This window comes from Marmota monax, unplaced genomic scaffold (assembly GCF_021218885.2).
Source record: "Marmota monax isolate L192 unplaced genomic scaffold, Marmota_monax_Labrador192_F-V1.1 WCK01_AAM20220418_F8-fsc00026, whole genome shotgun sequence".
In the NCBI taxonomy this organism is placed as follows: domain Eukaryota; kingdom Metazoa; phylum Chordata; class Mammalia; order Rodentia; family Sciuridae; genus Marmota; species Marmota monax.
In genome coordinates, this window is record NW_026693108.1 from 3,021,076 (window position 1) to 3,047,434 (window position 26,359).

The 26,359-nt window shown below is 55.3% G+C and overlaps 1 protein-coding gene across 1 annotated transcript; it reads left to right on the forward strand.

Moving 5' to 3' along the window:
* Nucleotides 1–307: 307 nt before the first annotated feature.
* Nucleotides 308–25,513, forward strand: Irs2 (insulin receptor substrate 2). The gene is made up of 2 exons (XM_046454876.2): nucleotides 308–4,811; nucleotides 24,784–25,513. The coding sequence occupies exons 1-2, from the start codon at nucleotides 803–805 to the stop codon at nucleotides 24,786–24,788; spliced, it is 4,014 nt and encodes a 1,337-aa protein (XP_046310832.1). The 5' UTR covers nucleotides 308–802; the 3' UTR covers nucleotides 24,789–25,513.
* The last annotated feature ends 846 nt before the right edge of the window (nucleotides 25,514–26,359 follow it).

Consider the following 26,359-nt stretch of genomic DNA (forward strand, 5'->3'; position numbering starts at 1 on the left):
CCCGCCCTGGGTGGCATCTCCTCCGCGGCAACCACAACGAGCCTCTGATTAATGAGGCCCGGCCCGGCCCCGTCCTCCGCGGGAGGGGGAGGGGACGGCGGGAAACGCGGCCCCGGGAGAAAGGGGGGCGGGGCGGGGCGGGGGCGCTCGGCCCGCCCCCCTGAGTCCCACGCCCATTGGTCGTGCGCGCCGTCCATCTGGGGGCGCGGCACCAATGGGGGGCGGCTGGGCGGGGCGGGCGCGCCGTGTGTGCCTGCGTAACGCCGAGTCACATGTTGTTTTGCTCTTCTTAGTTCAGTCACTCGGTGCGCGATGTGTTACTCACTGTGCGGCGGGGACCGCGACAAGCTCGGGTCGCCGTTGGCAGCAGCAATAGCAGCCCCGGCGGCGGCGCGGACCCCGAGTGCCCGGGCGCACCCCGGCTTCCTGGAGCGCGGCGCGGCGACTGCAAAGGTGCGGCCGCGCGCTCCTTAGGCTCGGCCCCGCGACTCGGGGACCCCGACTCTCGGCCCAGCCAGCGAGTCCCCAGGCGCCGCCCGAGAGCCCAGGAGGCAGCGGCCGCGGGCAGCCGGGCCGGGGGGCGGCCACCGCCCGCACCAGGCATCCTCCGGAGCCTCGGAGGGCGCTGCGCCACTGGAACGTGCGGGCCTCCACGGACCTTCCCCTCTCCTGGGTCGGTGGGACGCGTGTTCCGGCGGGCGGCGGGGCGAACGGGTGGCAGGGAGCCGCCCCCGCCCGCGCCCCTCCGCCCTCATCCAGACCCTCCACGCCGGGCTGGGCTGCGCGGCCTGAAGAGCCGGCGATGGCGAGTCCGCCGCTGCATGGATCCCCCGGGCCGGCGGGCGGCGACGGCCCCAACCTCAACAACAACAACAACAACAACAACCACAGCGTGCGCAAGTGCGGCTACCTGCGCAAGCAGAAGCACGGCCACAAGCGTTTCTTCGTGCTGCGCGGGCCCGGCGCAGCTGGCGACGAGGCGACAGCGACTGCGGGCGGGGGGTCGGCGCCGCAGCCTCCGCGGCTCGAGTACTACGAGAGCGAGAAGAAGTGGCGGAGCAAGGCAGGCGCCCCGAAGCGAGTGATCGCGCTCGACTGCTGCCTGAACATCAACAAGCGCGCGGACGCCAAGCACAAGTTCCTGATCGCCCTCTACACCAAGGACGAGTATTTTGCTGTGGCGGCCGAGAACGAGCAGGAGCAGGAGGGCTGGTACCGCGCGCTCACGGACCTGGTCAGCGAGGGCCGCGCGAGCGCCGGCGACCCGGCCCCCGCCGCCTCGGCCCCCGCGGCGTCCTGCAGCGCCTCCCTGCCGGGCGCCCTGGGCGGCTCGGCCGGCGCCGCGGCCGATGACAGCTACGGGCTCGTGGCGCCCGCCACGAGCGCCTACCGCGAGGTGTGGCAGGTGAACCTGAAGCCCAAGGGCCTGGGCCAGAGCAAGAACCTGACGGGCGTGTACCGCCTGTGCCTGTCGGCGCGCACCATAGGCTTCGTGAAGCTCAATTGCGAGCAGCCGTCGGTGACGCTGCAGCTCATGAACATCCGCCGCTGCGGCCATTCGGACAGCTTCTTCTTTATAGAGGTTGGCCGCTCGGCCGTCACGGGCCCCGGAGAGCTGTGGATGCAGGCCGACGACTCGGTGGTGGCGCAGAATATCCACGAGACCATTCTGGAGGCCATGAAGGCGCTCAAGGAGCTCTTCGAGTTCCGGCCGCGCAGCAAGAGCCAGTCGTCGGGGTCGTCCGCCACGCACCCTATCAGCGTCCCCGGCGCGCGCCGCCACCATCACCTGGTCAACTTACCCCCTAGTCAGACAGGCCTGGTGCGCCGCTCGCGCACCGACAGCCTGGCCGCCACTCCGCCGGCCACCAAGTGTAGCTCGTGCCGGGTTCGCACTGCCAGTGAGGGCGATGGCGGCGCTGCAGCCGGGACTGTGGCGGCGGCCGGCAGGCCCGTGTCAGTAGCCGGAAGCCCCCTGAGCCCTGGGCCCGTGCGCGCGCCCCTGAGCCGCTCGCACACCCTGAGTGGTGGCTGTGGTGGCCGCGGGAGCAAAGTGACGCTGGCGCCGGCAGGGGGCGCCCTGCAACACAGCCGCTCCATGTCCATGCCCGTGGCGCACTCGCCCCCTGCTGCCACCAGTCCTGGCAGCCTGTCGTCCAGCAGCGGGCACGGCTCAGGCTCTTACCCGCTGCCTCCGGGCCCGCACCCGCACCTGCCTCATCCTTTGCACCATCCCCCAGGTCAGCGGCCCTCCAGCGGCAGTGCCTCTGCCTCAGGCTCTCCCAGTGACCCTGGCTTCATGTCTCTGGACGAATACGGCTCTAGCCCTGGTGACCTGAGAGCCTTCTGCAGCCACAGGAGCAACACACCGGAGTCCATCGCAGAGACACCTCCGGCCAGGGATGGCAGCGGGGGCGAGTTGTATGGGTACATGACTATGGACAGGCCTCTGAGCCACTGTGGCCGACCGTATCGCAGAGTCTCAGGTGATGGGGTCCAGGACTTGGACAGAGGACTGAGAAAGAGGACTTACTCCTTGACCACACCTGCTCGGCAGCGGCCAGTGCCCCAGCCCTCCTCTGCCTCTCTGGATGAGTACACCCTGATGCGGGCCACCTTCTCTGGAAGCTCAGGCCGCCTCTGCCCATCTTTCCCTACATCCTCTCCCAAAGTGGCCTACCACCCCTATCCAGAGGACTATGGGGACATAGAGATTGGATCCCATAGGAGTTCCAGCAGCAATCTGGGGGCTGATGATGGCTACATGCCCATGACTCCTGGTGCAGCTCTCATGGGCAGTGGCAGCGGCAGCTGCAAGAGTGATGACTACATGCCCATGAGCCCCACCAGCGTGTCTGCCCCAAAGCAAATCCTGCAGCCAAGAGCTGCGCCTGCAGCAGACTTGCCCCCCAGCGGAGCAGCAGCACCTCAGCCTGCCCCTGTGGCCAACAGGACCTTCCCAGTGAGCGGAAGCGGCTACAAGGCCAGCTCCCCAGCGGAAAGCTCACCCGAGGATAGCGGGTACATGCGCATGTGGTGTGGCTCCAAGCTGTCCATGGAGAATGCCGACCCAAAGCTGCTTCCCAACGGGGACTACCTCAACATGTCCCCCAGCGAAGCGGGCACCGCGGGCACGCCTCCCGATTTCTTCTCAGCAGCCTTGCATGGCAGTGGGGAGGTGCTCAAAGGGGTCCCTGGCTACTGCTACAGTTCCTTGCCCCGCTCCTACAAGGCCCCTTATGCCTGCAGCGGGGACAGTGACCAGTATGTGCTCATGAGCTCCCCTGTGGGACGGATCCTGGAAGAGGAGAGGCTGGAGCCCCAGGCCACCCCAGTGACTTCCCAGTCAGCCAGCACCTTTGGGGTTGGCGGGAGTGGCCACCCCCAGCCTCCTCATCCAGCAGTGCCTTCACCCATGAGGCCAAGTGGCAGCAATTTCCTGAGCCAGCGCTGCCGGGCCGTGCGGCCCACACGCCTGTCCCTGGAGGGGCTGCAAACCCTGCCCAGTATGCACGAGTACCCCCTGCCGCCAGAGCCCAAGAGCCCTGGAGAATACATCAACATTGACTTTGGCGAGGCGGGTGCCCGCCTCTCACCACCTGCGCCTCCACTGCTGGCATCTGCAGCCTCCTCCTCCTCGCTGCTGTCCGCCAGTAGCCCAGCTTCATCCCTGGGCTCGGGCACCCCGGGCACCAGCAGCGACAGCCGGCAGCGCTCCCCGCTGTCCGATTACATGAACCTGGACTTCAGCTCTCCCAAGTCCCCCAAGCCGGGCACCCGCAGCGCGGACCCAGTGGGCTCCCTGGATGCCCTGCTCTCGCCTGAGGCTGCTTCCCCATACCCACCACTGCCTCCGCGTCCTTCTGCCTCTCCCACCTCCCTGCAGCAGCAGCCCCCTGCACAGCCTCCTCCAGGGGAGCCCTACCATCTGCCTCCAGCATTGGGCACTGCCACCTCCCAGGGCCCCAGTGCTGCCTCCTCTACATCCTCCGAGACCGGGGACAATGGTGACTACACCGAGATGGCCTTTGGTGTGGCTGCCACCCCGCCTCAACCCATCGCGGCCCACCCAAAACCGGAAGGTGCCCGAGTGACCAGCCCCACATCGGGCTTGAAGAGGCTGAGTCTCATGGACCAGCTGTCAGGGGTGGAAGCCTTCCTGCAGGCCAGTCAGCCCCCCGACCCTCACCGAGGCGCCAAGGTCATCCGCGCAGACCCACAGGGGGGCCGCCGCCGCCACAGCTCCGAGACCTTCTCCTCAACCACTACGGTCACCCCGGTGTCCCCGTCCTTCGCCCATAACCCCAAGCGCCACAGCTCAGCCTCTGTGGAAAACGTCTCTCTCAGGAAAAGTGGCGAGGGCAGTGGTGGGGGCGTCCTCGGTGGGGGCCTTGGAGCAGGTGAGGAGCCACCCACGTCCCCAGGACAGTCGCAGCCATCACTCCCCGTGCCTCCAACCCCGCAGGTGCGGCCGTGGGCCCCGGGCCAGCCTGGGGGCTTGGTGGGCTGTCCTGGGGCCAGTGGTTCTCCTATGCGAAGAGAGACCTCCGCGGGTTTCCAGAACGGCCTCAACTACATCGCCATTGATGTGAGAGATGATCCGGGGCTGTCCCCCCAGATGCAGCATCCGCAGCCAGGAGACAAGAGCTGGGGCCGGACCCGTAGCCTCGGGGGTCTCCTCAGTGCCGTGGGGGGCAGTGGCACCAGCGGGGTGTGTGGGGGCCCGGGCCCTGGTGCCCTGCCTTCGGCCAACACCTACGCCAGCATCGACTTCTTGTCCCGTCACTTGAAGGAGGCCACCATTGTGAAAGGTGAGGCCCTTTAACCTTGACCTGGGGTGGAGGGCGGAGCAGTGGTGCATCTCTGGGCTTTGCTCTTCTTCCCTGTGGGCCCCTTGATCTGAATGCCAGCTACTGGCTCAGACTCCTGGCTCTTGGCTGCCTGGTGCCCTCCTTCTCCAAAGAGCTTGTCAAGTTCTGTGGACCTTTGGGATGAGGGCGACGCCTTCCTGTGGGAGGGAGACTTTAGCCTCAGGCCGTCCCGTTTCCTGTGCCCCCGGCCTTCTCTTGGCATGAGGACGTACTCCACTTCTCAGTCCAGCAGTGCCCACATCTAAATCTAGTGGGGGCTTCTGGGCGGGGCCTGAAGGCACCCGCCTTCCATCCTGTGCCTGTAGCTGGGCCCCAGATGAATCTCACTGAGGCAGAGGCGTCTTTGCAAAGTGGGCATCGCGTGTGGTGGCTGCCAGAGGGAATGGTTGCGCCATCTCAAGCTCATACCTAAACTCTCAGAGCTTGAGGCGTGTTGCTCCAGAGGGGTCAGATGGCAGCAGGGTTCTCACCTGAGCGAGTTTCTGATCAGCCAGCCCTGGTGGCCGTCTCTGATGAGTCCCCACCCTGCTGCACTGCAGCTGCACTAGGCTCCCCGGGAGGTTTGTGCCACTCAGACCAGGAGGGGAAAGCGGGGCTAGGTGGAGTCCAGGGACCCGCGGTACCCTGCTGGTGCCCAGGCAGCGGTGGACAAAACAAGTGAAGGCAGGAGCAGCTTTTCAAGAACAACTGGACGAGAGGTGCCATTCCCTTCCTTGTGGTCCCAGAGGCTGACCTTCCCAGACTCCGGATGGTGGGTGAGGAGGACTCAGAGGGGCTTGGATGTTCAATTCGTGTTTCAAATTTGTAGCGTTTTTTTTCTGTGGAGTTGCTGCAGGATAGACTCTAGGAACCACCAGACAAAAATACTTTGTAGCCTCTCCTGTGATTGGGAGGCTGGTAGATGCTGGCCTAAGGTCCATACTCTGCAAGGGCTCTGAAGGGCTGCGGAGGTGGCCTGGGATTCTGTATGCCTTTTGTTCTTAAGTAAACAGACCAGTTTAATGCTGTCTGAATCCAGTCTGTGTTTATGGTATGCTTGGGACTGTTGGTTCATGCAATTTAAAGTTATAGCTGTAGGGTGAATACCCTGTTATTCTAGTGCAGTAGAGGAAAGGCTATTTCCTTTTTTATTAAAACTGTATGATAGAAGATGAAAAGTCATGGCGAATTGTCAGGAGTGTGGTGCTTCAGCATCTAATTAAATCACTTGGAAGCTGTCAGAATGCATCTCATAAATGGAGACTCTCAGCTGAAGGTCACTTTGCTGGAGTCACACGTTAAACGCTACAAAATTGCCAGTGTGACGGGGTTGAAGGCTTAGTTGCCTTCTAAGACATAGACCGTGTAAACACAGCGGCGTGAGTGTAATTGAGTGGGGGAAATGTGCACGCGCAGGTTTACTTGGTATGCCCACTTGGGTGTGTGCCAACGTGAGCATGAAAGAGCTACCTTGCGCCCAAGTCTGATCCTATCAGAAAACAGCCTGAGAACTGAGCCGCTTTCCTGCTCTTGGTGGAGGATGGGATTGAGGGGCCCTGGAACAGGTCCTCCTCTCTGGCAGCAGGAGTCCTGGGCTGTGGGCAGGGCCTGCAGGCCTGAGAGGACTCAAGGCCTTTCTGATAGTGTCCTTACATTCAGATGCAGGCTTCGTGGGAGGTAGTGCCCCCTGCAGACTATAGAGATGTGAGTTTAATATTTAGAGTCTTGATGCGGCTGGTCTTAAGGTTTCCCAGCAGTATAAAATTCCTTTCAGCTTATAGGATTCATGATCTGAAATCCAAACAGCAGTTTGTGTGTTCCAGGGTTGCTGAGCAGAGAGAGGAGGTCGGTTTGATTTCTGTTTTTCCAAAGTCTGTGGGTATCATGGTATTATGGCAAACCACCTTCTGAGAAGGAAAAGGGCTATTTTAAAGAAAAATAGCTAACTGTAGTTTGTCCGTTGTACCCAAACCACATGTTGAAAAAAGACTTGTGTGCCAAATCAGGCTTCTAGATCAAGAGCACAGCAGAGCGGGAGGGGCCAGTGAGCCATCTTGGTCAGGTGGCTCCTTCCCTAGGTCTGAGCCAGAAAGGCAGCTCCAGGACCTCATCCACTCTAAGGCCGTTCCCGCTGGCGGAGGTGGTGCTCTAGATTAGAAGTTCAGGAAGGTCAGTGCCCTGTGAGACGGGGTGTATAGAAGCCAGGCTTGCAGACAGTTTCTCTGAGGAGGAGTAGGAAAGGCACTTCCTAGCTGCGGGCTGCTCTTCCCTGGCTCTTGGAAGCAGCTGTGTGGACATGCCCAGCACTCAGGTGAAGACCTCCGAAGTTACTTGAGGCCGGGTTAATGGGGGGTTCCTTGGACACTGCTGCAGTATTTGCATAAGTGGCAATAGACTTCAAGTTCTAACAACATTTGATAGTTGTTTACAGCGGGACTGGAAATCCGGGAGGGGTTTCAGCACAAGAGCCGATTCAGAAGCTAATGCATCTTAAGTGTAGATATATTCGTGGTCCAGGGCAAACGCTCTGAGGCTTCTTATTTAGTGGCCAGGGAATGTTGCTTCTGTGTTTTATATGTGAGTATGTATAGAAAAATCCAACCAATCTGTTAGTTTTGTTGTTTGGGAACTGGAAACATACCATTTAATTTACTGTTGTTTAGAAATGCTTTTAAAAATTAACTTTATATATTTTTGCATTAGTTTTCCTCCCTGGAGGGATACTCATTCTAAAATTGGCTTCTGTGTATGTATAAAACAGATAAGAGTTACCACGGGAAGCATCTGTATTTAAGTTGTTTGATGAAAGGGACTATCCATTCATTTCTTAGAAGAAAAAGAAACAGAAAAATCACGATTTATGTCTGAAAGTAATTGCCTTGGCAGTCTGGAGGTCAACAATTAGCCTATTTTTGGAAGCTGGTGGGACTCCTTGCCACCCCAGGCCCCGGTCCCAGCTGGGTGAGGGCTGGTAAGGTACCGCGCAGGCTGGGCTCCACTTGGAGGAAGAGGGAGTGAGGTGCTAATGAAAACACACACAGGCTTTCGTGAATGAAAGTCACATGACCTGTTCCATTTCCTTTATTGAAAGAGAAACCTTTATAAAAATAGTGCTTCACAGAAGGAAGCACCGTGCGTGGAATCAGGAAGCCAGGTTTCTGGTTGCTGCTTGTCGTGAGTCACTGTGTGACTCTGGGCAGCCACCTAATCCCTGCTTCTCACTTTCTGTCTGTGAAATGGGTGGTTCCCCCCCCTTTCCTTGCTGTGTCCCAGAGCTGCTCCGACAGAAATGAGACCCGAAACAGCAATGTGTTTTCAGCACTTTGGAAGGAAAGTGGTAATAAATCCAGAAATTCTGATGGTAGTTGGAACTTTGAAACCGTGGGTGTATGCAGGAGAGACACTTTAGTAAATGGGTACCCTGAGTTCAAACAACACGCCCCCAGGCCTGCTGATGCAGGCAGGATGGCTGGAGCGCTGCTTGCCTTCTGCTTGGTTGGTTCCCCTCTTCGTTTAGGATTCTTCAAGGGCTGGGATGTAGCTCAGTGGCACAGCAAGGGCTTTGCAGGCAGGGCTGGCGCTCCATCCCAAGCAGCAAACAAACAGGCAGAAAGATTTGTTCTATAGAAAAGTACCCAAAGTTAAAGAGTCATGTTTTAAATGAAAGGGTACAATAATGGTCAAGGAAATGGCATCCGATTGCTGGCCTATGTGAACAGACCTTTGAATTCCCTTTGGGGATTTGTTCATATATTAAGAAATATTGACAAAATGAGGATATCTAAAAGAGATACCTTTTTAAAAAAAAAAAAATAGCTGTTAATACAGGCAACACAAGGACACAAGAACCCCTAAGCTTTCAGCTGTTAGTTCATTGTTGGGTCCAAGAGCTGGCTCAGTTGATTTAATCTTGGTGGTCACTCTCGCAGCTGTACTTTGTAGCGGTCTGGTTGTCTGTTAGAGTAAGAAAATGTTTGAGTCTTTTGTGTACCCCCTGCCCGCCCCCTCCAAGAGGAGTTTTACTAGCTTATTTTCTTTAGCAGTGTCTGTATTAAAATGAAGGTCTTTTTCTGAAGAGAACTTGCAGAAGTTCTCGCACCAGTGTGGGCATCATGGGTTTTCTGTAGGATTCCCACTAATGCACTTTCTTTAGAAGTCCAGTTCCAGGAGCTGGGTAACTTTTGGTATCAGATTTGGCAAGTGGAAAGGTTTTCTGTTTTGTTTTGTTTTGGGGATAGCACAGAATCAAGTGTTCCCGTTTCACCTTAGAAACTTAAGGGAAAATGTAACTTTACCCTTTTATCTGCGTTGCCAAGTAGAGTGGTGAAAACAGACCAGGGACGCAGGTCCAGGCCTGGTCCGAGCCTTGGCTCCCTCAGGGGACTGTGGTGGTAGACTCTCTGCCATGGCTCTGTGTGGACAGGAGCAAAACGTAGGTTTCTATACAAGATGGGCAGCACCCTCTAATGTTGGCGCGTCAGTAAACAAAACAAAGTTTTCTGACTCTGCAAAATCGTCTTTTAGAACGTGTTGTTTATCAGGTCATGGGTTTTGAGAACAATGTTACGCACATCTAAACAGGATACTCTTGTTAATTTTATTTCATTTGAACGTGATCTTCAAGACTGCGGTTCTTGGAACCAGTTAGAGGAGATAAATTATTGGCAGGCTTCCATGGTGTATTTTTTGGGGGCGGAGGGGGGAGAGAACTGGTGAAGCCCTCTTTCAAGGCAGAGGAAGTGCTGGGGGCTGAGATTGCTACTGAGTAGCCAGTGTCTTTCAAGATTCCCATACTGAAATTCTATGCATAGGAGAAAGTTTGAATAGAGAGAACTGGGGAGTATCTAGTTTGCTCCCTCGGTGCAAATAATGCTGACATAGAATTGGGTTAAAACTCACAGGCTGCATGCTTGCAAATGATAAAACGGTCAATTTAGCAGCTCTGATTTCTTTTTTGTTGGACTAAGAAAATATTAAGTTTGCATAAAATCATGTTTACTTGTCCAAAATGAATGGGTAAATGTGTTTTTAAGCTTTCTTCTGTTTTCTTATGCCATATGTATGTGCTGTTTATTCACACGAACAATATTTATAAAATGTTCTTATTGCGCTTTTACTAAAATTTGGAGTATTTGGCCAAATTCTCAGATCCACAGCATACTTTAAAATTAACAATCCCATGCATTGTGCCATACTGGCTTTCTAATATTTAAAGAGTATCAGTATTTATTCTCCAGAAATAAATATTTGGGGCATTACATGAGAGTGTGTGTGCACACATGCAGTTTCATAATATCGAATCTTGGTGCGAGAAGCATGAATTTTTTTTTTCATAATTGAAACTCAAATACTGATGATCTTTTTTCGGATCATGTTAAATTTTATATGGGAATGTAAGCATGATCATGGACCTACTATTACTTTAGTTTTCATAGGGAATCCATACAAACAGTTGAGTGAATTATTATGGTGTAGTATCAAGTTTTTTTTTTTCAAGGCATAAAAGTAGATATAATGATAAAGTGTGACCTGTGATTTTGTTAACTTAAAATCGTGTGTTTAGGTGAAGAAGGACCATGTGCTTCTAAAGTGTTAGCACACGGCATTCGTGTTCATGAAGGTGATGAGTTCCTTTCTCTGCATTCTGTGGACCTCAAGCCCTCTTTTGCCAGCAAAGTATAAATAGAGCTAACAGTCTCAAAATGTGGCAGACAGTTAGTTATTTTCAAAGAATGCCATTTAAGTTGGCTGTGATGAGACTGAACCACTGTTCTGATAAGTATTGGAAGATAATTGATTGCAGGGGGCAAAAGGAAATTTTGTACCGATTTGGGTGGAATCGGACAGGTATTTTTTACTCTCATAATACACCTTCATGAAGGGCTCCAGAGACCTTATGACAGGCAGCAAGGCAGTTCTATCCGCTTTGGGAGGAATAAAGACCCTGCAGCTCAGAGAGGCCAAGCAAGCTGCCCAGGGTCACTGCAGGGAGGAGTGGCTGGGTCAGCCTCCTGCTGCCCTCCCCTCCCAGGCTCTGTGCTCTGAGTGGGATTGTGCCCTGGAGAGGGCAGCTGTGAGGCCAGCGTCCTGATTTGCATTTCACGTGGGGCTAGTTGCCCACTTTCCTTCTCATGGGGACAGTGGAGGAAGAAGGCTGGTAGGAAGCCCTCTATTTTCTTTAGACCAGTTTTACACCTGCCATTGAAGAGCTTAGGTTTTGTGCCAGTGAAGCTGAGAGTTGACAGTGCGCTTGTTGGTGGGTCCCAGTTCTGGGATCCAGCCTTCCTGGACCTTGCTTCGATACTAGGGGAAACTCCTGTCCTGCGGCTGTTTTGAGATACGTTTTAGTGAAGCGAGTTGGCTGTTGTATTTGGAAAAACACCGTCCTCCCAGAAATGAACTCCGTGCGCTGGCATCAGGGAGAATCCAAGGGCAGTGTGAGGGTGACCAGTCAGGAGTCACTGACATAATGTCACTTATTTTAAGATTGTGAAAACAGGAGCCATGCAAGGTGCCTCTGGCGTCTGATTCAAGGTCGTGGATTTAGTTAGCGTAGAGCTGTTTGTAAACAGCAGAAGCAGGAGTGGGAGAGGGAAGGGTGGCGGGCTTCCTTGGTTCCCTGGGTGCTGATGACTTGCCTGCTCCCGTGGGACCAACTTAGGATGTGAGGAGGTGACACCGGCTATCGAAGTGCTTCGCACAGAGACAGAAGGGGCAGGGCAGCCAGGAAGGGTGGTTGGGGCCTGAGGGCGGGCCCCCGGGCGGGCTGTGTTGTCTTTCTTATTTTTTGTTAATTCTAAGGAAAGAAATCATAGGACTTTTAGATGAAGAGACATGGTTTTCCTACAAACTCAATTTGATAGAGGCTACTGTTTCTCTAGTGATGGGACTACAATGCTCTTTTCAAAAAAGTTCTTAAGCCAACACCCACCCATTCACAGGCTGCACGGCCCCGCGCTCTAGGCTCAGCGCCTTGCCCCGGTCGCCGTCGGAACCTTTGGCTTCCTAGCAGATGGCAGCCCAGGGCCATGCGCCCTCCACCACTGTGAGCCACCCAGCGCGACCGCCCAGAGGGAGCCCCTCGCGGTGGGAGGCTGCCCCAGTTCTAACAAAACCAGGATGACAGGGTGAGGGAGCCTCTGTCCAGGTCAGGAGGACAAGTTCAGAGTCCCCTGTCTGTGGTAGTAGGTTTATTGACACTTGCCAAGTTGCTTTTACAAAGGAAGGGAAGAGAGGTTCTGCTGTCCTGTGGAGGGAGTCTTCCTTCCTCCGCGGGCTCAGGGGTCTTTCCTGAGCAAGGTGCGACTCCTCCACTGAGCTTCCGTGTGCCCTGGAGGACCCGGGAACTGAGCACTCTCGGCCGTGAGGCCACTGAAGGCAGGCACTGGCTGGTCCCCACGTATGAGCTCCCAGGTATGTGGGAGCCACCAGTGGACCCCACCCCTGGGCTAAGCCCCCCTGCCACAGCCCCCACCCCCAGCAGTTCTGTGACTTCACAAGTCCCTAAGCATGGATAAACGGGGAAGTTGGGGAGCAGGGAGACAAGTCTTGGAAATAGGCCAAGATGTCCTTACTAAATTTAAAAACTATGCAGATAGTACTTGGAAACTCTGAGCAATAAGCAGGATTAACCACGGCGTGGATTAGAGGGTTGAGCAGCTTGCTTTTGTGTGAAGAGGTCAGAAATGGAGGCACTAGGACCCTGGTGTCCTGTGGACACTGCCAAGTTCCTGAGCTTTCCAAACAATAGACAGAAATTCCTGGAAGAGGAGAATCCTGAGCATGTTTTTGAGTTGCTTCCGTTCTTTTTTGACATGATAGAAGGCTTTCAGCTTTTACTGTCCTTCCTCATCAGAGTAACCTAAAATAACATGTGACACGTGCAGCTGAGGCACAGTCCCCTGAGCCCCCTGCACCTTCTAGCTGGAGACGCCCAGCGAGGTTGGGGAACTCTGGGAGGAACTTGGCCCCCCTGTCTGGGGACAGCCAGCCCGTATTCAGCTCAGGTCAGAGAGAGCACCTTAGCAAATGCCTTCTTTGCAAAACTGCGGAATCTTTCTTTTAGAGTACTGTGAGACCAGGAGTTTAAACTTCTTTCAACAACAGTCAGTTTCAGAAAACTAATTGAGCTGGTTAAGAAAAAGAAAGTTTAAACTTTAGTCGTGAACGGAGACGAAGTACCAGATACGGAAGCCGCCCGAGGCATTGCAGCACACATGCTGCTGCATTGGCAAGCCCTCTCCGGCCTCATTTTGGACAGGCTTTTGAGAGTGAGAGCTTCCTCTGGAAGGCTGGCGGCTTCTGCGCGTGATGGCATCCCGGCCTGTAGGGTCATCTTGGAATCTTCCAGATGCCCTCGAGCTCACTCGCCCTGTTTGGTCTTCAGTTATTTTCAGTTTAATCGTCGACCGCGCTGGGTCATCACGGGGCCTTAGTCACAAATGAAGTAGCCGCTGCTTCAAGTCTCCTTTCCCGGCCAGGGCACCCACAGGGTTCCTAGGGTGAGGGCCCTACAAGCACGTGTCTCTCAGAGCCTGACCTCGCCTGGTCCAGCTGACGGGGTGGGGATTTGTGGGGTGTTGGCTGTCACTAAAGTGGGCGTGCAGGGGCGCCCTGACCATCTGTGTGCTGGGAGTGTGCTGCACCCGCACAGGTCTGCCTGCTCTGCAGAGAAGAGGAGCACAAGGTCTCTGCCCTCTGGGCCCCAGGGTCCACTAGGACAGCCACCACCCGGAGCTGCTTTTGGGGCAGCTGCTCTGATCCGTCAGTAGGTGCCCACCCTGCGGGGCGCTCGGCAGGAGACCACGGGTGAGCTGGCCCTGCTGGAAAACGCTGCTGCAGTGCGCGTCCTGGCCCTCCGTCCCTCAGCGCCGTTCTCCTCCGGGAGGCCTTGGTTGACGGTGCTGCCGCCCAGCTTCCTGGGTGCTGGCTCGCCCGGCTCCTGCGGCCCAGAGCCTTAACCCGGGCTTCTCGGAGGCTGCTCCTCCCGAGCCTGCCCTGCGCTCCGTGGGGCCAGGAACGCCCCCGGCAGCTCTCCGCTCCTGCTCCCTTCCCCTGCGTGTCCACGTGGGCCCTTTGGGTTACCCGTGAACATTCAGATGGTCGTGGGGCTGTCCTTGAGAATCGCCCCGTTTCAGCCCCTTCCCTGATGGTTTCCCGGAGAGCCTCACAGACAGCGACACAGAGGCCCCTCGAGCTCTGTCCGTCCCTTCACGGCCCCGACTTCGCAGGCAAGCCCCCTCCTCCTGTGCAGGCCGCTCCCCAGCTCCAGCCCTGCCCCCCCGGACGCCTCCTGCTCCGAAGTGAGCCCCTCCCTCACAGCTGGGCCTCACACAGAGGGACGTCGGGTGGCTGGGCCCTGCTCAGGCTGACGGGGTGTGCTCCCGCGAGTTCCCTGTCACACTAACCTCTGGCCGCCCTTCAGGATTCTCCCCATAACAAAACCAGAAAACCAATCCGTGGCAGCCGCACCCTGAGGCTGCGGGTGCTGCAGAGTGGCCGGAGAGGCGGAAGGCCCCTCGGTGTTCCAGTCTGACCAGTTGTCCAGTGTGAGCATTCTCTTGACTCCAAAGGTGACGGCTGTTACACGTGGACCACGCTAAGTGTATTTCATCCATTTGAATAATACGAAGAAAGAGGCTGACAAGAAATGGGTGTTTTCAAGCTAAGACGAAAGTCCTCAGTGGACTGTCTTCCTCCAAAACCTAGGAACAAACCAAGTTGAGGTGTGTTCAGGACAGGACGTGGTGTAGGTGGTACAGAAGCTTTGGAGTATACGGCAGGAAAGGAGCATGGCAGGAAGGTGGCTTCTGAGCCTAGTGACCCAGAGGTGGCAAAGAGCAAGTCCAGTGATTCCCAGGGAGAAGGTACACAGTGAACGGGGGCAGCAGTGCAAAGGCCCTGGGGCAGGATGTTGCCTGGTGTGTCCCAGCGTCAGAGCTACTGGCAACAACTCAGGAGAGAAGAGTAGGTGAGAGTGAGAACGTCAAGGAAGAGCACTATGCTGGTGGCTGGCCCTCCCTAGACTGACCTTCTGGTGGCCTTCTGGTAGCCTTGGGTGGCCTTTGTACTCAGTGAGCTATATGTGCATATCTGAGTTTCTTTATCAGAAACTTGTGATATTTGGAAAGACTTAAAAGTCTTCTAGTGGCACAGAGACCCTGAAATGTCACTGAGGTCAGGGACACCAGTGGGAAACTTTTGCAACCTAAACAACAGAATAAAGGCACAAGTGTTGAACAGTGGGTGCCTTGTCATAGAAGCCTGCATTCATTCGCACAGCGCCTCAGCGCCTTGTGGTCCGCAGAGCACTGGAAAGCCCCCTGGAGGGTTCTCAGCAGGGCACCCACCTTGGGGGTCGTGGGGATCCCGTGTGGCAGGGTCCTCTCTGGCTGTGGAGTCTGTGCTGGCTGGCCCTTGCTGCTGCTGTGTACCTTCTAGAGAAGACGGCGCTTTGCTAGAATAAGAAGTGCTCTCCCTGTGCCCGTGCACAGGCCGCCTGCCTGCTCCTCACGCCTTAGAGGCTGGGCACCAGGCACCTGCCGCTGTACCCAGATCCTCCTCCGCGCAGGCCCATGAGAAAGATCACTTGAGTGCATCATCTAATCCAGAAGCTCAAATGATAGAAAGCAGGACGTTGATAGATGACTTATAATTCCATGTTTCACAGAGACTCGGACTCAGCAGGAACGTGCCTGGGGAGTCAGTTTAGAGCCGAGGTGTGAGTGGCTCAGGAGAGCACCATGATGCCCTTCAGTTGCTGTGTGCAGGACGCACACTGAACAAGTGGCCCCGGCCAGCAGAACGTGGCTGTCACAGCCTGCATACGTTGAGAGCTCATAGTGTTTAGATCTTCCTTTAGAATTAAGGCTCAGTGTGACAGCTGTTCTGAAATATATTTTTTAAAAAGGTATTATACATAAAATGTCTCAGGAAAACATGCATTTGGATGACATAGGAAAGAAGACCTCTGTTGGTAGTCTCTCCTTCCAGGTAGAGATCGTGAAATGCCTCTCACTCTCCAGGGAAACTGGAGGCAGGGGCAGTGGTTTGTGGTGACTTGGTGGAGACTGGGCAGCAGCCCTGGAGCATCCCACGGGGTGCGACGGACCCCCAGGGGCCGGGATCACTGAGGTGAGGTGAGTGTGCCTGCCCCTGTTTGTCACTCTGAGAGGTGTTTGCGAGGTCCCTCTCCTTAGGTCTGCTCTCGTCTGCCTTAAAGGACTCCTGCCCAGCCCCCCTTGGAGAAAGCAGTGTGCGGCCGTGGGGACACCACCCACAGTTCACGTGCTCAGTGAGAGACGCCGTGTCTCTGCCCTTACTGGGAGGCTCCTCTTTCCAAGCCTAAGCCTGGGATCACCTCCCTGTGGTTGGTCTTATTCTCTTGTGATGCTTTTTTCCTGCTGAAGAGGGCTGGGCAGGAGGCAGGACTGCCATCGGTCACGTCTGCCCGCGTCCCCGTTGTCCCAGCGTGCTGTCTGAACAGGAGCCAGGCCGCACAGTCCCCAGCCACCTTCCAGCTTGCCTGCTCATCCAGTGTCCCCAGGAGCCTTTGGGAAACACATGGCCAGCTGTCTGACCCGGCACCTGGGTCCCCAGTGTGGAAGGTGCTCCCAGCCCAGCATCTGAAAGTGTGCAGGCCCAGACTGAAGAAGCCGTCCTTCACGGGAGCTCCCTCTGGGCTGCAGGTCTTGGGTCGTCCTAGAGACGGGAGGCATTTGGCTCCAGGGTGTGTGCGGTGGCCTGCGGGGGCCTGGGCACTCCCTGTTGGAGGCCACCGGCTGGTGAAGTAGCAGGAGAGCCAGCCTGGCGGAGTGGGACGTCCACAGATGGGGCTGGGGACATGGGGAAGAGGAAGGGCAGGCGCTGGTGTCCCCTGTGTCCCTACCCCAGGGAGACCTGGCCATCACCTGCTCTGTCTTGTCTTTTTGATGAATGGATTTGTATCATGGCAGGTTAACACTTTCTTCCCTCATTACTGAAATTTCGATGACCAGTGCTTCCTTTGGACGTGACCATCACCTGTGGAGGGGATTTAGGCATCTGCTTGTGTTTTGGTGCACTTTTGTATAAGCCAGAGTGACGGGGAGAGCCGCCCTAGCAGAGCCCAGCCTGTTGGTGGGGCCTGAGTCGGTGCAGCACGTGTTACAGGAGGGTGCTGTGGTCCCTGGGAGAGCTGCCCTCACAGTGGACACGTACAGCCCCTTCCTGGGGTTTGGTCCTGTCCTGATGTTCAGGCAGCCTTGAGCAAAGCCGCTCTGGTGGCTGGTCAGCCAGCACTGGGTTCTCCATTCTGCGCGTCCAGCTAAAGCAAGTTGGTTCGTCTGCCCAGCGGCCTGTTTGCTGCGAGAAGTCGTGGTGTTGGTGATGTCGTTCATGGATGCCTTTCAAGGAGGACAGGGCTGGGAGGGCAGGTGTGGGAGGCCCAGCCAGGGAGTCTTTGTGGCTCAGAACTCAACATGCACCCACGCATGCTCCGTTGAAGGTGCACGGAGAAGGGCACAGATCCGGGCACAGCGAGTCGTGCCGTGGCGTGCGCTTCCTCAGGTGTGGAAGAGCTGCGTGCACGGGCCTTGTTCACAGCCATGGTAGACTGCAGATATCGGGTCTCATGCTGTGGTTTCCGGGGACCCTGCGGGGGCTTAGAGGAGAGAGAACGGCCCCATTTCACGCGAGGCAGAGACCCAGAGCCAGGAGGCATGAGGTGGCCGGCGAGGTGGCCAGCCTCAGGTCAACTTCTGGCATGGGCACTGGTCCGTCCAGAGCCCCCAAGGAGCAGTGGCCTGTGTTGCCCTGGCTGACTGGAGGCACTTCCGCAACCTGTGCTTGGAGCAGGGGCTCGCACTAGGTCTAGGCAGGGTCTGGGCTTGGCCCTGGCTGTCCTCTAGCCTTAGAGCCGCGGGTGAGGGCATTCAGCAGGCCCTGCTCCCCCAGAGGCTCCGAGCTGCACACGTGAGATGTGGGAGGCATCTTCTTCAGGTACCTGAAGGAAAGACAGGTTCAGCTGAAGTGATATGTAAAACAGGCCATTTGGAGATGGGTGTATTTTGAAGAAATTATACCCATTTCCTTAATTTGACAGGACAAACATAAAATACAGATTTATAACTTTAGATGTAAATGTTTTTACGGTATACATAAAATCCATATTTTTTACATTAGTATCAGTCGTATGTACAGAAATGGGTTAAATGTTAAATCTGAGAAAAGAATTGCATTGTCATAGTGTGTTTGCAATTTTAATGCAAATTATATCTCCTGTCCCAGATGTCCTTATTAGGGCAGAAGATCAGGGCTTATGTCCACCTTTTCAAATGGCCTGATTTGGCCCGTTTTTGAATGGCAGACCTGGGGGGTGTAACTGAGCATCCTGGGGTGGGGTGCCTTTAGTAAGGATCAGAGCAGACGGTCCCTGTGAGGAACTCGATCCCCAGGGGTCTGGCTTCCCACGTGATTTTGGACTTGCCTCCTCACCCTTGGCAGAGACTGGAGCCAGTGGTTGTTGGTAGCCTGCATGGCAGGTGAGCCCTGTCCTGTGGGCCTCAGGCTTGGCAGACTCCTTCCCTGAGGGTCAGTTATGGGTGTTTTGGGTTTCCTTGCCCAACAGTCTCCGTCACAGCTGCTTAACGTGCTTGAGGTGGGAGGAGGCATGAGATGGGTAATGGGCAGGTCGGCGCACCCTATTGATCTCTGCCTGAGAGTGTCATATTCTCTCTCTCTTCTCTCTCTCTCTCTCTCTCTCTCTCTGTCTGTCTCTCATTTTTTTAGTGGTGCTGGGGATTGAACCCAGGGCCTTGTGCATGTGAGGCAAGCACTCTACCAACTGAGCTAGATCCCCAGTCCCCTGGAATGTCATTCTCATGTGACGTCGAAAGGTTTCCTTTTATTCTGGGTCCTAGCCAGTCCTAAAGTTTTGTTTTCCTTTAGAAAACTGTATTTCTCTTCTCTGCCTACGAAAACATGGCAAACACCACTTGGGGTTTTAATTTCGGTTGAGTCCAACTTAGGGTGATTAAGGACCAATATGCCTTGTGCTAGATGCTGGGACACCAAGGTGAGAAAGGCGTAGCCAGAACTTGGTCCAGTGGGGAGCAGGTCCCTAAAGCTACACACATGTCATCCAGGGTGACTTATTAAACAGGGTCAAGTGTAGTGTAGCGGTGGATGTCCCTGAGCTAATGAAAGAACAGGGTGTGTGATCTCTCTAGAACCATACATTGGTCTTAAAGTAATAATTAAAGGTCGAGCTACAGAGGTCAAGAATAGATGGTCATGGCCATGGGGGGGGGGGGTAGGGAAGACGGGTGGCTGAGGCAGAGAAAGGACACAGGAGCACACGGAGCTGCCCAAGCCTGCAGGTCCGGCACACAGCATGCGGTCATGGTGAGAAGATTGTGTTAAACAAGTAGATTTTAGCTGCTCTTATCACAGAAATGTAAGTGGGAGATGAGAGGGTTGTTGACGTACTCCGCCACAGTAACCATTTACTACCTGTATGTGTCCCAGAGCATCATGTCGTGAATCTCAGATACACACAACAACATCTATTTAAGGAAGAAAAAGGTTCATGGTACAATTAGAATTTTAAGCTCTGGTCCCCCAAGGGGTGGTCACGTCCAGAAACCCAGCCTGTCCTGCCTCCCTGCTGCAAGGTGGGAGTCTTGGGGAAGAGTTGAGCACTTCTCCAGGGACCCGTTGGGACCCCCTGGAAGGCTTCCCTGGTGGCTCTAACCTGGGGCCGCTAGCCTTTCATCACTAGTGTCCCTCAGCAGGTCAGGAGCCACTTGGTCTCAAAGGCGTCTGTGCCAGAGGATGTGAGACTGTCTCCCACTTGGTGTGGGGTGCTGCCGCTGCAGGTGGGTAGAAAACTCTTGCCCTAGAAGAACAGCCCACGTAATGCACGGCAGCCACAGCCCAGCAAAGAGACACCCAAGCCTGTGGCCGACATCGGCCAGGCCGGGCCCTGCCGGCGCTTGTTCCTGTGCCTGGAACGATGGCTGTGGGAGGGGGGTTGAGGGGACGGATGGGACAGCCAGGAGGCCCTGAGGCTCCGTTCGCTGGGTGGCTAAGTTCACTGGCACAAAGGATCAAGCAGAAGTCAAACTCAGTGAGTGAGAAACCCGGCTGGCTCTCCTGCCGGCCGCAGGGCAGGCTCCCCCGTTTTGGGGTTCCCCTGTAACAGGCGTTCAGAACCAGGAGGTCTGCATCATGGCACAGGTGGAGCTGTGGAGTCCTGTCTGGCGCAGGCAGGTTGGTGGACAGTGTCCCCACAGCGCAGGAGCTTATTCATCCACATTTTCCTTCTAAGTGATTTGTTTCCCCAATTTAAAAGGAAGTTAAAGTGACCGTTTTTCTCAGAATCCCTGGCTCGTTATCACACACAGCCGTGCTGTTGTCACACTCACTGGTGTGGCTGGCCTGTTCTGCTTTTAGTAAAATGGGGAGATACTGAATTATCAGGCATGTTTTTTCTAGGAATTTCTCCTACAACTGAAAACTTTATTTTCCCTCATAATTCTGAATTTAACAGAAAAAGGTCTAAACCGGGGCTGGGTTGGGCCCAAGATGGGTCTGAACGCGCCTGAGGTCTCTCCCTGGGTCGTGTGGCTCGGGGACACAAAATGCAGCTCCAAGAGGTGCCTGGCTTGGTTTGCCAGTCAGCAGGGGAGCAGGGCCCTGGTGGCAGGGGTCGCCTTGACCCAGCAGAGTGGACTGGACTCTGAACACTGAAGAGTGACCTTGAACTCAGACAGGTCCAAACCCAGGTTCTCATGAGAAGTCAAGTGAAGGCCGTAGTGAGTCAGGGTGCCCGGACGCCGTCTCATCTCCTTCGCTGGGACAAGTTTGCCTCGTTCCCAGCTGACGCATTCTGCATTTGCTGCTCCTCTGGTTTTTCTCCTGTGATTGTGACGGTGGCCCTGAGCTCCCTGGTGCTGACCCGTGTTTTGCAAGGACACTTCCCACTTGTTTTACTGGGTCCCAGTGGTGGGCGCGCCCTTCCTCCCTGTCTCAGGGCAGACTGGAGGCCTGACCTTTAACCTTTGCCTTCTGACTGCTCTTCTGAGTGGAAGAGAAAGGGTGAAATCATAGCTGGCCCATGTGACTGCCCCACATAGGAATGCCATTTGTCACAAAGGACCGCAGAGAAAAGACAGGAACAATAGCTGGGATGCCTGGCGTGTCCTGTGGGGCCACTTTCTGTGCCACAGGTACTGGTTACTGCTGTGTCTGGTTTCTCCCAGTGACTCCTGAGTGCGCTTCTGTGCAGGGCTCAGAGCCGGGCCTGAGGCATGCAGGGGCCTGGTGTGGCAGATTCTAGCCCTGTGACTATGAGTAAGTGTCCTTTTCTTAGTAGGCACTGACTTTAGGAGCAGGATGCTGTGTGGCCCTCTGTGACCACATGCGCAGCCGTGATTTCGACTCTGCTGGGTTTTGTTTTGCTCCTGGGCCAATGAGTTCAAAGAACGCGTCCCTTCTCAGGGCGTGTGCAGGGCAGTGTGGCCAGGGCCGGAACCGGTGCTTTGCTTCTAGTGGGGCTAGCAGACATAAATAAATAAACTTATGCTGGGATCTCATCCTTAGGAAGCATAAATATTTAAAGACCAAAGATATCATATGAGTAGTGTTAGAAAATATTTTCTTTTCTCCTATTTTGAATGAACCAGACTAATAACTTACTTTAAAAACAAACAAACAAGAAGGGGAGAGTGCACTTGTGTGCTAGGTTCTGATCCACTGGAGTTTCCCGCCTCCACCCCTGCCCTCCTCCCTGCCGCAGGGGAGTGGCACCAAGGAGTGAGTGGTGGTCAGAAGAGGCAGGCACTGGGCTTCCCTGGGGCCTCCCCCAGGCTGGACTCTGGCTGGTGCCTGGGGCTGCAGAGACCTCCTACACCTGCCGCTCACCTGGGCTCAGTCACACACTCCCCGGGGCCTGCACCCTCCTGGTCACACTGGGTCAAGGTCCTTGCTAGCAAGCACAGGGGACAGGCACATTTTGCTCTTTCGATAATGGAAGGGACAGAGGTGTCTTGGTATGAGTGGAGACGGCCAGTTTCTGCCTCCGTCCTTCTTTCTGTGATCATGGGGAGCTTGCGGTCAGTTTCCCACAGGACTCCTTTCCCCCGCGTCCTTCCTGGCATTCGTGTTCTGAGGTCTCCCTGGCAGCTGCGTCCTTCTGCTGTGCCTGGCAGCCCAGCAAGGGTCTCTCTCTCCTCTCTCTCTCTCCTCGCTTCCCCTCGCTTTGCCTCTGCCTTGCCTCGACGGCTGGTCCGCTGGCATTTGTGTGGTGCCCCTGGGCATCGCAGGCCTTCCCTGAGCCAGCAGCCGCCTCCCACAGAGGGGCCGAGGGGGAGAGCCAGCTGGTCTGAGCGGCGAGGTGCTGAGGTCCCCGAGCTAGAGCCTGACGGTCCCCCGGGAGGCCCAGAGGTCTCGGCCGCTCCCCCATAGGAGGTAGCCACAGCAGGAGACAAGTCACATCTACGTGTGTTCGCCCTGGTGCCCCGTGTGGACATGAGTGGGTTTGAGGGACCACACGTCCCGGGCTGGCAGGCCATCTGCAGGCTGAGGGCCAGCCTGGGTCTGGTCTCCCTCCCCTGGCTTTCCTATGTCCTCCCCCAGGGCATCCATGAGACCTGGCCCCAGAGTAGAATTTCAGAAGAAGCTTATTGAAAGCTTATTGGTGACCACAGGCAGGTGGGGAGTGGCTGGAGGGGGTCCCAGGTGCTGGGACTGAGCCAGGGCCTTGGGCCTGTGAGGCAAGCCCCTGCCGCCTGAGCTGCACCCCAGCCTGAGCAATTGAATGAGGGCTGCTTGCTGCTGCTTAGCTCTTGCTTGCATGACACTCGTGCTCCAAGTTGAGGGTCTTGATGACTGTGGCGTTTCAGACCATAAAATTACAGCTTCCTTCACTCGATTATAGCTCATCAAGGTCGAATGACTAGAGTTGGCTTTCAGGGATCCAGCATCCCCCAAAACGGTGACAACCACAGTGGCCCCGTGAATCCACCCATGAGAACAAAAAATGATTTTTCCCGTAATAATGAATTCACCATTTATACGACTGGACATTCTAAGTTTGCAAAAGTGAAGAATGTACTGAGGTGTTGTCAGGATAGTGGGCTTAGGGCTAACATGAGACATTTAGCATCGTTTAGCTTAAGTGTTAAGGTGAAAATAAAACTTTGATTAGAGACTTTCTGTCGTGGATTACAGGGTCTTTCCTGATCTGGCCGTAGGATTCATCCCCTTCAGGGCCTGAGTGACAAAATGCAAACTCGTTTTAGGGTGAAACTCTAGTCCAAGTGGAGTTTAGCAGAGGGGCTTTGTGAGGGATGCAGGCAGTGCTCCCCGCAGGCTCTGGGGTGGGAGATCACGGTGTGACACAGAGGGCTGGAGCTCTGTCTTCCCTGGGAGGAAATTTGGGGCTGGTTGTCTGTTAAGCTTCTGTCTGCAGAACATGGTTTACCTTTTGATTTTTGAAGGACATAAACTTCATTTAAAAAATAAGGAAAAGCCACCTAGCCTCAATGTCACTCCCAGGGAGGTGTGAAGACGGGGGTGAGACCTGGAGTTGGCGGTGGTGGTCTCAGTCAGCAGCTCTCTTGCTGGGGGCAGTCCTCTGAACTCCAGATGGGGAAGAAGGAATCAGAGTCACAGAAAAGGATCGTGGGGCGTGGGGCGAATGAGGGCCAGGCTCCCTCAGCCGCAGAGGCCCCTGCAGCTCTGCAGGTCGGGCAGGCTCGGCTCCGAGGGAGAGATCTGCCTGCCCTGAGACCCAGCAGCCAGAGCTAGCAGGGGTCCCTCAACCTGGCTGCTGTCGTCGATTCACAGTGCGGTTTTTGGGTTAAACAGCCAAGAAACTAAATTTTTTTTTTAAAAAAAAAGGCGGCAGGTTGTGAGGTGCCAGGACCGTCCGAGCTGGTGTGCCTGGTGAGGTGAGCTGTGAGGAGAACTGCGCTCGGGGCCCCAGGAAAGGCACCACCCCCGCCCAGGCAGCAGGGGCATCAAGCTGGCATCATGCTGGGCATTGTCAGGGCGAGGTCCTCCACCAGGAAGAGCTTTCTGCTGCTCGTACAGTGACAGTTTACTGAGCTCTCTAGGGGGGTGGTCATCGGCTTTTCCCGCTCACAAGGACAGTTAGAGGAGGACAGGTGATCTGGCTCACAGATCCCGAGGTCCAGTCCATAGATGGCTGACCCTCCTGCCCCGGGGCTGAGGTGAGGCAGAACCTCATAGCAAGAGGGGATGGCGGAGACCAGCTCAGGACTTGGCAGCAGTCAGAGAGAGAGAGCTCTGCTGACCAGGCTGGGGTGCAGCTCAGGTGGTAGAGGCTTGCCTCACAGGCCCAAGGCCCTGGCTCAGCCCCAGCACCTGGGACCCCCCCTCCAGCCACTCCCCACCTGCCTGTGGTCACCACCCGTTTAATCCCTCGGTGGACTGATTCGCCTGTTAGGTGACCCCTCTCATCATTTCCCCTCGGAACCTTCTTCATTGTCTCACATAGGAGCTTCTGGGGACACCTCACGACTCTGCTATAAGGGGTACTTCACCTTCTCAGCAGCCCTGAGAGGAAGATAGTTCTTCTACTCCCCTGACCTGGGGTGGTTCCCAGGTGCTCAGGGGGAAGCAGACTCTTGCCTCTCCATCTCGCGTGGCTCATTGATGGAGCCACTCACAGAAGTGCACGAGTCTGTCTTAGATTGAAAAGCAAACCTCGCCTCACAGACGGCCGCTCAGGTGCGCCTCAGTGCCGCTCCCAGGTCAGTGGGCCAGGCGCTCAGCTGTCCTGCACGTGGAGTGAGGCCACGTTTGCTTCTCCACGCGCCTCCTTCTGTGGAACCCACGCGGACCATAAGCGCAGGTCGGGGGTCTTTTCGGGAGCCCCGAGACCACCCCGCTCTCGAGTCACTCCTGAATTCTCTGCTCTCTCTTTCAGAATGAAGCGCCATCCGGCTGCACCGCCCGGAGGTCGACAGCGGAGATTTCAGCGTATTTCCCACCGAGGCTGCATGCGACGTCTGTCGGATCTGGGCGATTCCACGTGGAGACCTCTGAACTGGACAGGAACCAACCAGGCCCGAGCGCCTGCCTCTCTCACTTGTCCCGGCCGGGGCATGCGTCATTGTGCAGTGTGTGTTGCATTTTGTTTTATTTTATAACTTAAATTAGCCGAAGAAGTTATTCTGGAGCAAATTGGATGTTTTTATTGGCCTTCTTAAATCGTGGCCGGTGTCTTCATTTCTTCTTACTTTTACTTTGGCAAAGCAGATCTATCCCTCAGCATGCTAGGAGATGCTACAATACCCACCGAAGTGGTAAAATCTGGTATTTACTGGCTTACACTCAACTCTACCACAGTCCTACCTCAGTCCAAGGTAACGCCGGATCACGTGGTCGGGGTGCAGAGGCTTCCTGCACGTCCACCCCAGGGCTCGAGCGTGGCCTTGGGCTCGAGCGTGGCCTTGGCCTCGCCGACCTGCTCGAGTGGACACAGATTCCAGTCCAGGTACCTGCGATGTTTACTGGTGCACGGAGCCCAGAGTGGGACTGACAGTTCTCCATGGAAGTGAAATCTGGGATTGGACTTTGAAGATGGATTCGTAAATAATTATTATTAAGTGTAACTGAAGCAACCTACTTTTGAAAATCATCAGTTGTATTGGGTGGTGGGGTGGGAGGGAGGGGTCCTGGGCGGGTGACTCTCTCTTTTTACCTTTAACAGGCTTGTCTATCCTTCTCTGTGTAGCTGTTCGTGTAGGTACTTCAAGTTGCAAAAGCCTTTTCTCCCCTGCAGGAGCTCAGATGCCCTGCTGTCCTGAATCCTGAGCTTACGTTCTCTTAACCAAAACCTCGTGTAGGCATGCTGGTGGTTCAGGCTGCTGGGGCCTGCAGGCTTAATGTTTGAAAGGTATTGACTACTGCTCTCGCGTTGGCCAACAAGGCTGCCCTGAAGAGAGAGAGGGAGAGAGAGAGACTGATAGAGAGAGGCATCGTAGCTAAGCTCCTGTGCTGGAGTGGAAGGAGAAGAAAACCAGTCTCTCACAGTGCACGTCACTTGTCAAAGAAATCCTTGACAAGACCACCCTGGTTTCACATTTTCAGTGTTCTGAAAATTTCAGTGTTGTGGCAGTTATCGATTATCACAGATGTCACCCAGCATGGCTGAGCTTGCCAGCAGACTGTGGGCCCCTGGCTGCTCCCTCGACACACTCTGGAGGCTCGGCCTCCCCCAGTGCCTGTGCCCCTGGTGGTCCTGCAGAGGCTGCGCTCGTTCTTGGAGATGTGAGTTGTTGGTTTGTTTGGGTTTTTTTGTTGTTGTTTTGTTTCTGTTTGGAGAAAATATATATATAAATATAAATATATAGAGATCTATATCACTATAGAATAATGCATTAATCAAATGAGGCTTTTTAGAGGAAGACCAAAAAATTCAATGTCTTAAAAATCTATTTAACGGCAATGCAAACGTCTTCCTGCTTCCGTGCTGAATTCAGAACAGAGGATTGTATTGC